General features: G+C 38.2%; 1 protein-coding gene across 1 annotated transcript in view; it reads left to right on the top strand.

Annotated features, from left to right (window-relative positions):
• Nucleotides 1-13,885, top strand: part of LOC140139013 (anoctamin-4-like) — an 89,392-nt gene that overhangs the window by 39,644 nt on the left and 35,863 nt on the right. The window contains exons 11-13 of the mRNA XM_072160795.1: nucleotides 9,540-9,648; nucleotides 9,933-9,993; nucleotides 11,095-11,177. Of these exons, the coding sequence (XP_072016896.1) occupies nucleotides 9,540-9,648; nucleotides 9,933-9,993; nucleotides 11,095-11,177 (253 nt within the window). The remainder of the gene's footprint in view (nucleotides 1-9,539; nucleotides 9,649-9,932; nucleotides 9,994-11,094; nucleotides 11,178-13,885) is intronic.

Below are 13,885 nucleotides of genomic sequence, written 5' to 3'. Positions count from 1 at the left end.
ACAATTTTACAGATTTTCATGGCCTCTTGTCATGGATATTTCAGTGGTTTCCGACCCCATATAGGGCCACCTCTCGTCCGGCGTAGAGTGGGTGGTTACCCAGGCTGATGTACAAGTTGCATAAACCACCCCCGGCTGGACATTTTTGTTTACATTTTTTTAAATAATCATGACATATTTCCCCACTACCAATGATTACCTACACTGATTTAATTCAATTAGGAAATGTTAAATAATACTCTTGTGGAAGGGGTTGGATTAGGGAGTCAAAATGTTTTCCCGTCGCATTTCAACTAAACTTTATAATTAAGAGATTAAAATTCAGAATCCAACCAACCCCTACCATGAAAATATCTCTGAATATTCCATCAGAAACATCAGTGATTCTTATTTTTCATTAGTCTGAGAGCACTGAAAACAAGACAAGATAAATCACATACTTTATAGGGAGAGCTTCAAAACACATCCACCGGTTGCTCGCCAGTTCCGACCGGTTCTACCCGGTTAGATCCGGTTTGCATTGTTCTAAACAATATGGAATGCGGTTCAACTGCCACTATACTGCCGGTCAACCAGCGGCTGAGTTTTGAAGCCACCCATAAACTTTAATTAGCTAACATGCAGCCTAACAATACTGTACATTTCAATGCACTAAAATGGGCAAAAACATGAAAACTTCAGAAGCCATGTCCAGGGGGTAAAATGCCCGAATTGAACGAAATAAAAGCCATTTTCCAACTCACACCAAATCACTACAATGATTTTCACAAGTATTTTAAAACTTTGGTTCGAGATCACCCCCCTAGCATAAGACGCAAGTATTTAGCAAGGGATACTTGACAATCATTGACTACGCAATACATGATAGTTGAATTGTCTACCAGCACTGAATACTGAATTCAAATATTCATATCTGTATTGCTATCTACTGACGATAGCACACACATTAGCAGACACTCTGTTATAATTACTATCTACTGATAATAGGCCTATGTAATTCTAACATACACTCAGGTATTACTGTCTACTGCTGCTATACACACTTAATAGAGAGCATTGTACACTCTGGTATTGCTATCTACTGAAGATAGCATTGCAGCGTAAACTCCCGTTTGGCTATCAGTTGCCTGTGCAGAAGATAGCCAAATCGTAGCTAAACTTACATCCTCAAGCTATAGGGTGGATGCAGGTAATCCCGGACCCCTGAGGATGCTTTTCAATCCGACCTGTGGTTCTAACGTTAAGTGGCTTAAAAGGTCAGAGGTAACTCTTCTATTTATACAGAAGTAAAAAAATAAAGATGCTCCGATTTTCTTGAAAATGGCAGCAAATTGTTCATCTGCCTGAGGAGATTCAGAAAAATAATAGTTTGTACTATCTACAATGTCAAGTTGCCGAGATAGGAGAAAACAAAGGTTATTAACCATTGACTCAATGGTGACCTGTGACATTTTGATCAAATAATACATGAACGAGACATCAGAGGTAGTGCAAAGTAGTCTTTTTCTTTGTCCGCTTGGGTAAGCAAATGAAATATTTGAGTGTGCTATATATTTACTACCGTAGAAGCTTATTGGAAAAATTTTGCTGGTAATATTCACAAGACCCTCAATAATTTTATGACCCCCTATTTTTGGTGTAGAAAATCTGTAACCCCCCCCCCCTTATTCTTTGTTTAACAAAATACTGTGACCCCTCCAGTATTTTCATGACACCCATCCCCTTAAAAAAATGACAACAAACTGACTTGCAAGTACTTTGCAAGCACACGCATAAGCACGCTGCCGGTAACAGTAAAAAGAAACTTGAATAAGACGCAAGTATTTAGCAAGGGATACTTGACAATCATTGACTCATAATACATGATAGTTGAATTGTCTACCAGCACTGAATACTGAATTCAAATATTCATATCTGTATTGCTATCTACTGACGATAGCACACACATTAGCAGACACTCTGTTATAATTATTATCTACTGATAATAGGCCTATGTAATTCTAACATACACTCAGGTATTACTGTCTACTGCTGCTATACACACTTAATAGAGAGCATTGTACACTCTGGTATTGCTATCTACTGAAGATAGCATTGCAGCGTAAACTCCCGTTTGGCTATCAGTTGCCTGTGCAGAAGATAGCCAAATCGTAGCTAAACTTACATCCTCAAGCTATAGGGTGGATGCAGGTAATCCCGGACCCCTGAGGATGCTTTTCAATCCGACCTGTGGTTCTAACGTTAAGTGGCTTAAAAGGTCAGAGGTAACTCTTCTATTTGTACAGGGGTAAAAAATAAAGATGCTCCGATTTTCTTGAAAATGGCAGCAAATTGTTCATCTGCCAGAGGAGATTCAGAAAATAATAGTTTGTACTATCTACAATGTCAAGTTGCGAGATAGGAGAAAACAAAGGTTATTAACCATTGACTCAATGGTGACCTGTGACATTTTGATCAAATAACACATGAACGAGACATCAGAGGTAGTGCAAAGTAGTCTTTTTCTTTGTCCGCTTGGGTAAGCAAATGAAATATTTGAGTGTGCTATATATTTACTACCGTAGAAGCTTATTGGAAAAATTTTGCTGGTAATATTCACAAGACCCTCAATAATTTTATGACCCCTATTTTTGGTGTAGAAAATCTGTAACCCCCCTTATTCTTTGTTTAACAAAATACTGTGACCCCTCCAGTATTTTCATGACACCCATCCCCTTAAAAAAATGACAACAAACTGACTTGCAAGTACTTTGCAAGCACACGCAAGCACGCTGCCGGTAACAGTAAAGAAACTTGAATAAGACGCAAGTATTTAGCAAGGGATACTTGACAATCATTGACTACGCAATACATGATAGTTGAATTGTCTACCAGCACTGAATACTGAATTCAAATATTCATATCTGTATTGCTATCTACTGACGATAGCACACACATTAGCAGACACTCTGTTATAATTACTATCTACTGATAATAGGCCTATGTAATTCTAACATACACTCAGGTATTACTGTCTACTGCTGCTATACACACTTAATAGAGAGCATTGTACACTCTGGTATTGCTATCTACTGAAGATAGCATTGCAGCGTAAACTCCCGTTTGGCTATCAGTTGCCTGTGCCGAAGATAGCCCAATCGTAGCTAAACTTACATCCTCAAGCTATAGGGTGGATGCAGGTAATCCCGGACCCCTGGGATGCTTTTCAATCCGACCTGTGGTTCTAACGTTAAGTGGCTTAAAAGGTCAGAGGTAACTCTTCTATTTGTACAGGGGTAAAAAAATAAAGATGCTCCGATTTTCTTGAAAATGGCAGCAAATTGTTCATCTGCCAGAGGAGATTCAGAAAAATAATAGTTTGTACTATCTACAATGTCAAGTTGCCGAGATACGAGAAAACAAAGGTTATTAACCATGGACTCAATGGTGACCTGTGATATTTTGATCAAATAACATGTGAACTAAATAATTTTATGACCCCCCACTCTTTTTGGTGTAGAAAATCTATAACCCCCCTTATTCTTTACTTAAAAAATACTGTGACCCCTCCAGTATTTCATGACACCCACCCTCCTTTAAAAAAAATGACAACACACTTACTTGCAAGTACTTTGCAAGCACATGCAAGCACGCTGCCGGTAACAGTAAAGAAACTTGCATAAGACGCAAGTATTTAGCAAGGGATACTTAACAATCATTGACTACGCAATACATGATAGTTGAATTGTCTACCAGCACTGAATACTGAATTTCATTATTCATATCTGTATTGCTATCTCCTTACGGTAGCACACATATTAGCAGACACTCTGTTATAATTACTATCTACTGATAATAGGCCACGTAATTCTAACATACACTCAGGTATTACTGTCTACTGCTGCTATACACACTTTATAGAGAGCATTGTACACTCTGGTATTGCTATCTACTGAAGATAGCATTGCAGCGTAAACTCCTGTTTGGCTATCAGTTGCCTCTGCAGAAGATAGCCAAATCGTAGCTAATACATATATACATATACATACATACAAAAGTTTCTTAGGACGCAATTCGCCAAAGCAACATTGCGTTTACAAAAATAACATGAGCAAAATACATAAGCAATAAAAACCAGAAAGTCAGAACAAGTGTGTTTTTAAGAGTTTCTTGAAAGTGATTGTAGATGAGGCTCCCCTGATGTGTTGTGGTAGACCATTCCATGCTTTGGCAGCAACAACAGGAAACCTGTGTTCTCCAGCAACAGAGTTGAATCTGTCAATTGCAAGCCGTGAAGGATCATTTGAAGATCTGAGTGGGCGAGCAGTAACATAATAAGAGAACATTTGAGCAATATAAGTAGGTGATTGATCATGAAGTGCCTTGTACACAAGAAGCAAGATCTTAAAAGTTACTCTGTGTGCCACAGGAAGCCAGTGCAGTTTTGATATTAATGGCGCAGCTTCAGTTCGACGACCAACAGCATATATAACACGCGCTGCACTGTTCTGTAGGCGTTGCAAGCGGCTCATATTCTTAGATGACAGGCGAGTATAAAGCGCGTTGCAGTAATCAAGGCGTGAAATGACCAAAGCACGAACTGTGTGATGACATGTGTCTGAATCAATAAATCTCCGGATTCGCCAGATATTTCTGATGTGGAATAAAATACAGCGGCGAAGATTGTCAATGTGAGAATTGAGTAAGCTAAACTTACATCCTCAAGCTATAGGGTGGATGCAGGTAATCCCGGACCCCTGAGGATGCTTTTCAATCCAACCCGTAGTTCTAACGTTAAGTGGCTTAAAAGGTCTTCTATTTGTACAGGGGTAAAAAATAAAGATGCTCCGATTTTCTTGAAAATGGCAGCAAATTGTTCATCTGCCAGAGATTCAGAAAAATAATAGTTTGCACTATCTACAATGTCAAGTTGCCGAGTGTTTGCGTGTGCTTGCAAAGTACTTGCAAGTAAGTGTGTTGTAATTTTTTTTTTGAAGGGGGATGGTTGTCATGAAAATACTGGAGGGGTCACAGTATTTTGTTAAACAAAGAATAAGGGGGGTGGGTTATAGATATTTTCTGCGCCAAAAATAAGGGGTCATAAAATTATTGAGGGTCTTGTGAGTATTAGCAGCAAAATTTTTCCAATAATCTACTACGGTAATAAATATATAGCACACTCAAAAATTTCATTTGCCTACCCAAGCGGACAAAGAGAAAGACTACTTTGCACTACCTCTGATGTCTCGTTCACGCGTTATTTGATCAAAATGTCACACCAAATGTTATTGAGAATATCACATTTTGACCAAAATTCACATTTTGACCAAAAATCACTTTTTTGACCAAAATAACATTTTAAAACCAAAATTACATTTTTGACCAAAAATAAAATTTTTGATCAAAAATCGATCGATCAAAAATCAGGCAGTGTTGCCGCCATATTGTCTGTTTTGTTTACGCTATTGGCTGTTGCTGCATTAAATGACTGTCGGCCACCATCGCCTGGCTATTAAGCTTAATGCCTACATCTTTCACCAAATGCAATTGTGTTCCAAATCTTTTCAAGGTCATCAGAGGTCACTTCAAGGTCACGGCTGGACTTCAAGGCTGCAGTATATCTAGTTATGTTTTCTATTATTGCCTCGACGCTATTTCAGTAGACCACATTAGACATTAATCCAGATGATGAACAAGAGACCAACACAGTAACCTTGAAAAATGGTACATATGCGATTTTTTGGTGATTTTGTTTCTCTGGCATCCTATGACAAGGAATCCGGCTGATCAAATATGGCCATAAAGGGGGCAAAAATTAAAAATGCTCAATTCTCATTTGAAAATATATCAAATTATTTGCCTTGGCTCAGGGGTTTTGTTCAAAGGTTATTACTCCAAATCAGAGAAACAGACTTTTGGAACAAAATACCTACTCTACGGAGCAAAAAACTTTTGGGAAAATACCATTGGGAATAAAAAATTTTCGATTAAAAACCTTTGGGAATTAAAATCTTTTGGAACAATTAATTAACTTTGGATTAAAAACCTTTCGGATCAAATTGCACTTCAGAATCAAATCCCTTCGGAACAAATAACTTCTGGAACAAAAAGCTTTCGGAGCAAACATCTTTCGGAACAAAAATCTTTCAGAATATTGACCTGCAACCCATGAATGATCGTTTAGATAGGAGAGATGGCCAACAGAAGCTAACAGAGACATCTGCATGGGTTGTTTTGCAATGACAATACCAAATATTGATCATTACGCCACTGCTTTCTACTGAAGATAGCACAAAATCAAGCACATCTTAGGGGCTGTCATTTTTTGGGCAGAGGGGTCATGTATTATGTCGGTGACCAGAGACATTTTTATGACCCCTTATTTCGTGATTGAAATATTTTATGATCCCCTATCATAGTTTGAAACAAAATTATGACATCCCAACACACACCACAAATATTATCCAAAAATGTCAAGAAATACATTATATATATTTTGTTCCCCTATAAGTTTACCCGAAAAGAATGTGCGTGCATCACACAGAATTTTTGAGTGTGCTCTATATTTATTACCGTAGTAGCTTATTGGAAAAATGTTGCTGGTAATACTCACAAGACCGTCAATAATGTTTTGACCCCCACTATTTTTGGTGTAAAAATCTATAACCCCCTTATTTTTTGGTCAAAAAAACTGCGAACCTGGACAGTATTTTCATGACACCCACCCCCCACCCCTTCAGAAAAAAAATGACAACCCACTTACTTGCAAGTACTTCTGGAGCACACACAAGCACGCTGCGGTAACAGGAAAGAAACTTGCATAAGACGTAAGTTCTAGCGAGGACACTTGACAATCATTGACTCACGCAATACCTGATAGTTGAATGGTCTACTTGCACCGAATACCGCATTTATTCATTTATGTATTGCTATCTACTGACGATAACACATAAATTAGCAGACACACTGAACTTTCAGAACAAAAACCTTCGGAGTAAAAACCTTCGCATAAAAATAACCTTTCGGAAAAATTCTTCGGATTAAAAACCTTTTGGAGTTAAAACCTTTCAGAACAATTAACTTTGGATCAAAAACATTTGGAGCAAAAAGACATTGACAAAAAACTTCCACTCAAATTGCACTTAAGAATAAAAAAAACCTTCAGATACGATTAATATCAGAAATGGCAAATAGAAGTCATTGAAAGTTATTTTACAGGAGAAAAACTAAAATAAAAATAATAGAAATTCCTTACAGAAAGGAACGGGCGTCCAATGGAAGCTTGGATGTGATGTGTCGATGTGTTGTGTAACAGTTTGGATAATAAAATTTAGTAAGCAAAGAAAAATTAGAAAATGTAAAGCATATTTATTGCAGTAGGAGAGGTGTAAAATCATACAGCATTGGATGTGAGAGGATTGGTTTCAAATAAAAGGAATAAAGCTCAGGTTACCATTTCGGTTACTAAATATAGTATAATGTACAGGGGATTGTTGGAGTAGAATGATTTTATTCAGAATTATAAGGTTTGCATAATTCTTGGATTCCTTTCCAAACGTGAGTGTTTAGTTCTTATGAATGACTCCATCGATAAAGAAGACAAGAACAAACAATCTGAAAAGTGTTATTTAGTGATTTAAACTGAAAGAGATAAGAATACTAACATTTAGATAACAATGCTTTATACAAGACATACTAATCCTAGATAGAAATAGATCCATATTTTAGAACTATACGATTTTATGAATTTTATAAAAGTTTTTCACAAAATATTCAATACAGAATGGCTTATGTTCAGGGTATACATGTATGCCACATGCTTGTTATAGGCTTTTCAGCCTGGCTCAAGTTATAGGCCTATAATTTTCAATTTTGAACAGTGAACTTGGGCCTATCGCATGCAAACATGAGCTCACCCCAGCAAAGATCAAGTACCATGCATGAAACTTGAGTGCCTGCTCATCAGCTGCCCATGGACGCTTAATGGCAGTGTTAATTGACTGACACTGAGCCTCAATGTTTGTGAAAGACAAAATCTTGCTAATCAGAGTCCACACCGCTTGTCTGGCGATAAAGGCCGGGGATAAAGGGGAGTATAATGATAGTAAGGCTGGTGCAGATCACACTCATGACGCTGTTGAAAAAAAAACACCACTATGCCATTTTAAGTTAGTATGCAGGCAGCATTACAAATCAGTGGAAGCAGGGTCCGAAGCAGGGCTATGCACAGTCGATTTTTTCGATATTCCAGAGATGTTGAGAGGGACAGAAGAACTTTAATAATGTAGTAAAATAGTAAATTTCATCACAGATTTTGATTATTTAAACTTCCGATCTCTGTTTGGAATATCAAAATTCAGAACTTTTTATGCACTGGTGTCATTGCAGTGGGCCCGGTCACTGCACACAAAATCACAGTAGCACTGTAAGAAGATTGATTGAAACTGAGATTATTTCCATTGTAAAATCTTGTTTCAGGTCAGCGTCAATGGTCTTGCGATTAGGGCGTTTGTCAGGTTGAGTTTTGATTTTCCCTACCATAATTATGCAATGGTTATAGATTTCTAAGTTCTAGTCTCTAAAAAAATCCATGACTCGATAATTCAGTTACTTGAGGTCACATAAATGAAGTCCTCTGATCCATTTATGTATAGCCATAGGTATAGACAACTCAACAGACATCATGCAGCTTAGGCAAAACAGAGCTCTGAACAGGGGTAGATGACCAAATTACAAATTAGCATATAACAGGGCAAGAACAATAATTGACAGGTGTCAATTATGAAACCTTGCATATATTTGCATAAAATTGCATAAAAAAGTCAAGTAAAATGCAAGTTGGTTACACTCCTCATGACCGTGGTCACTCAAGATTCACTCAAGAGACTTGCAGATTAAAGAAAAAGTGTCCGAAATACTAGCATTTGGATGCAAGCATTTGCAAGTATTTGAAAGTTTCCTTTGTTCTGAGGGTCAAGAACTTGCGCAAGAACTGATACTTGCATCCTCATTTTTACTAGGGGGGTGCACGCACGCTAGTCGCTTCTTCCAACTAAACTAGTTGTAAAGACAATAAGATGAAGATGCTTTCTATTGTTGAAGTATGTGCCAAAGACAAAAAACATTTTTATGAATTTCTTTGTAGTTACAACCTTTCCATGTGAGTAAAAAAAAAGTTAAACCTCAACCACTGCAAAAGGAAGTACATTGTTAGTGATGTAAATGGAAGAAACATCCTTTCACCTATTAGGGCTGCACATTGGGCTATTACATTTGGAATCCATACACCCCTATGGAAGACATGACCTTAATCTTCCACACAGGGAGTGTGAATTTCAAATGGGATTACCTGAATGGGTGACTCCATTTGAATTCTACACCCCCTGTTTAGGAGATTAAGGTCATGTCCTCCATAGGGGGTGTATGGATTTCAACTGAAATAGCCCATTCTTTGGAGATTTACTTAAACATGTACAGCGCTATGTAAAAATAAATATGATGATAAAAGTGAATTGGTTTTCCAGAATACTGTAGGATTGAGGTTCTTTCTTATTTTCCAGCAATGACTTGTGTGCAGCCGATGACCCAGCAACATATACCATGTGTCCACAATGCAGTAATCCCAGATGCCCATACTGGATCCTGTCTTCTGGCTGTGTATTTGCTAGGGTAAGCAATGGTATAGCCAGGATTTTCCAGAGGGAAGGAGGGAGGTGGGCAAGGCAACTTTTTGATGAAAATAGGCAAAAATGCTCCAATATCTAAAAATCAATGAGGTCAGCATCCCACAGAGGGGCAAAATTTTGGTAGGGCAGCTGCCTCCCCATACCTTCCTGAACAGGGCAAAATTGATATTTTTATGGGGGTACGTCAAATATTTAGTACTGTAAATCGGAAGAAGTGGGTCTATAATAGGGTGTGATAAACTTGCATTTGTATTTTTTAATTTTCAGTTGACTTTCCTTTTTGACAATGAGGCTACTGTGTTCTTTGCTGCATTCATGTCTTTATGGGGTAAGTTTTTCTAGTAGTGCTGTGGGAGTGGGGGTGTGCACGCATAAACACCATCAAGCAAGGCGACACACCTGATAAATGATGGTCACACACCTACAGTGGATGTCCATTGTTTCTTTCCCCCACCAGTGTATTGCAAACATAAATATACATAACTTAAAAATACATAAGTCCATTTCTCTTTTGCTGCGGTAAAACAAGCAGGTCCATAGTTTGGCTTAGAGTTCCAGATGTAAAGACCTAGATAGGTTTCAAGTTAAAGGTACTCGGAAATCCTAGATCCTTGTTTTCTGCTCTCTATGTGGGGATGTACATATGGAATGTGAGGGTGTGTGTCAGTGTTTGCTGGTGAACAAGGACACACACATTTTCACATCAAGACCGTTGACCTACCTGCAAACAAGGACCATCCTTGGTTTAAGGAGGTCTGCAAACAAAAGAAATTGCATTTGAGAGATACAACCTCATTTTCATATCATTTCTATATATACATACAAAAAATCTGCCATTTTGGTCCTCGCTATGTCAATTAAAACCATTTCAGACATCCTCGTTTAGATAGCAATAATACACAAGGTCCTCAATTGTTGGCGCACACATGGTAGTGGTGCGTACGTGTTTGCCTGCAAACAAGGACACACACAAGATTTTTCACCCTAAACTGCGGACTTACTTCCAACCGAGGACAGTCTGCAGTCTCAAACTGCTGCAAAAGACCTCAAATGCATGCTAAATGCATTATAGCGCTATTTGCCTTAACCGAGGACCACACGTGTAAAAACTACTGTCAGCAGTTGATGGATAAAATTCCATTTCGTATTATACACACAAAAAGCCGCCATTTTAGTCCACGTTTAGGCGATGAAAACATGATACACACATCCTCGGTTAGATAGCAAAACACCATGTCCTCGGTTGGCAACAAATAAACACACACAGGGGGGTGTGCGTTTGTGTTTTTAATTCTTGATAGAAGTTTCAATGTTACAAATATAATAGGATGGCAGTATATAAAATGTTAGTGCATAATGCAGCAATATCTCAGTATAATAAATACATTTTGGATTTATAAATTTTGGAGTATACTGTTCTTCTTTACAGCTACAACGTTCTGTGAGTTTTGGAAGCGACGTCAGAATGCGATCGATTATAAGTGGGATCTATTTGGCTTTGAGGAGCAAGGGGTAGGTTCTACTCAATAAATTGGGCTATTCCAATTGAAATACATACACCCCCAATGGAAGACAAGATCTGAATTGCAAACACAGGGATTCTAGATTCAAATAGAGTCGAGTCAACCATTCAGGTAAACCCATTTATAGTGAAATTCACACTCCCTGTGTGGGAGATTAGGGTCATGTCTTCTAGGGGATATATGGATTTCAAATGGAATATAGCCCAATTCAAAACTTGGCAACCCATCTTGTTCATTCATGATACAGAGATGCCACTTTTCAGGTTTTAGCCTGAATTCAGGTTTTTTGTGAGTCCAAATTCCCCTGTTTTTATTTATTTTCAGCCTGTTTTGGGGCTTTTGGGCCTGCATTTCTCACCAGTTTCGCATTAGGCGGAGGCGCCGTGTTTAATGTTAGCTTTGGCCTACCCGGCTATCCCAGGTAGGAATTAATGGCCTCTAATGAATCTGACCCTGTTCTGTCAGTATCCGTGACATGAAACCCGTGGCACACAGATTAAGTTTCACCATATGGTTTCACTCATCAAACTGCAGTGTGCACAACCATGCATGCCATGCATGGTGCTGTGCAATATGATATCTGTGATCAAAGCACACAAGCAAGGTCCAAGGATTTGCGCACTGTGCAATGTGATACTGATGATCAAACCACGCATGGAAGGGCCAAGGTTTTGCGCTTGCACAACAGATAACCGCTACGATGGAATATTCCTACAAGGCATGCTTGGTTTACCCACAAAGATTTGCTATACACGTGATACAAGGTTACAACTTATCCATAGTGGAATGAAATTCAACTTGAAACTTCACCATAAATCTTCACATATTCCTCAGTGTTATACGATTATGACTTTATCCGGGAAGAATACACGTCTTATCACACATGCAGCTAATCATTTATTCAAACCTGCGTAACTAGTGAAATCGCCTTAACATAGATTATAATTTTTCTGAATTTATAAAGTGAGACTAGATTAAACTTATTTAAATAAGAAATTAGAGAACAAATACAAGTGGCAATGGTGCTTATGAAGTCGGGTTATTTAATTTAAATGGTAAGCAATGATGTTGAAATTTGTGACCCGTGCTAGATATTTGTTTTTTTTACATTAAATTACCTTTATTTACAATGTCCTATAATAGGCCTATGTTTGAATAATTTCTCATTGAAAAACGAAAAAATTGCAGAACTTTAAGCTGCAATGAAGGAGTTTTTATGGAAATATTTCGGGCCAAAAGTATGACGGCCTTTTTCTCCGGGCTGAGTTTTCATTGAAATTTGCTAGGCAAAATCGTTTGCTTATTTTATCGATTTTGATCGAGTACTCACAAATTATTGTACTAACGTGTAGCTGGGTTTGGATTTTAATCTGATCTCACCATGCTCACTTTATCATGAAAAATTAATAAGAAATGAAAATCTCTGTCAAGGCGATTTCACTTTTCGTCATGGTTAGGCCTAAGTTTCCAAAAACCCTGCTCTGCATTTTAAACTTCCCGGTTCTATACGCAGACTCTTGTAGAAAGTTAAGTTCAATATTTCAAAAAAAAAACCTGGTACAAGCTGTAAGGAAAATTAATGTACAGAAGAAACTGCAGTTCACAGAAAGTGGTGCGAGAAAGGGGTGTGAGCTATCGTATTTATGAACATCATAACCGAACTAGAATTCGCGGTAAAATTGAGACCACACCTTTCATTTGCTCCGGCCTATGCAACCGTGGCAACTTTCCGGTGCCTTCATTGTAAAAGGGGAGCGAGAAAGGGATGCGATAGTTGTAGCTGTGCAAAAAGGGCACCAATAAATAGAACAAGTTATTATTACAACAATACGAGAAAGGGGAGCGGGATCGTGCTAGCCCTATCAGCTAAAGCATCTAACTATATGAACTATAACTTCTATGTTAAAATGTTAACCTTGACAGTTTAATTTGATGTAGGCCTTAAAGTCTTTCATTTTCCTGTATGTTAATATCATAATAGAAAGGATACAAACTATATACAAAGGGGAGCGAGAAAGGGATGCGACTTTAAATTTGTGTCTTTGTAGCTGTAGTGAAAATTAATGTACAGAAGAAACTGCAGTTAACAGAAAGTGGTGCGAGAAAGAGGTGCGAGCTATCGTATTTATGAACATCATGACCGAACTAGAATTCCGCGGTAAAATCCGAGACCACACCCTTTCATTTGCTCCATGCCTTTGCAACCATTGCAACTTTTCCGGTGCTAAGTGTCGTATTCATGTTCCTTCATGGTAATAGAAAGGGGGGCGAGAAAGGGATGCGGACTAACCCGATAGCTGTAGTTGTACAGAAAAGGGACCAATGAATTTTGATAGAAATGATATGGACTTAATATACAAAGGGGAGCGAGAAATGGATGCAACTTTAAATTTGTGTCTTTGTAGCTGTAATGAAAATTAATGTACAGAAGAAACTGCAGTTCACAGAAAGTGGTGCGAGAAAGGGGTGCGAGCTATCGTATTTATGAACATCATAACCGAACTAGTTTTCCGCTGTAAAATTTGAGACCACACCCTTTCATTTGCTCCCGGCCTATGCAACCATGGCAACTTTTCCGGTGCCTTCATTGTAAAAGGGGAGCGAGAAAGGGATGCGATAGTTATAGCTGTGCAGAAAGGACACCAATGAATTGAACAAGTTATTATTACAACAAGGCGAGAAAGGGGGCGGGATCGT

The sequence above is a fragment of the Amphiura filiformis genome, chromosome 18 (assembly GCF_039555335.1).
Source record: "Amphiura filiformis chromosome 18, Afil_fr2py, whole genome shotgun sequence".
In the NCBI taxonomy this organism is placed as follows: domain Eukaryota; kingdom Metazoa; phylum Echinodermata; class Ophiuroidea; order Amphilepidida; family Amphiuridae; genus Amphiura; species Amphiura filiformis.
This window is presented reverse-complemented; position numbering and strand designations above follow the sequence as displayed.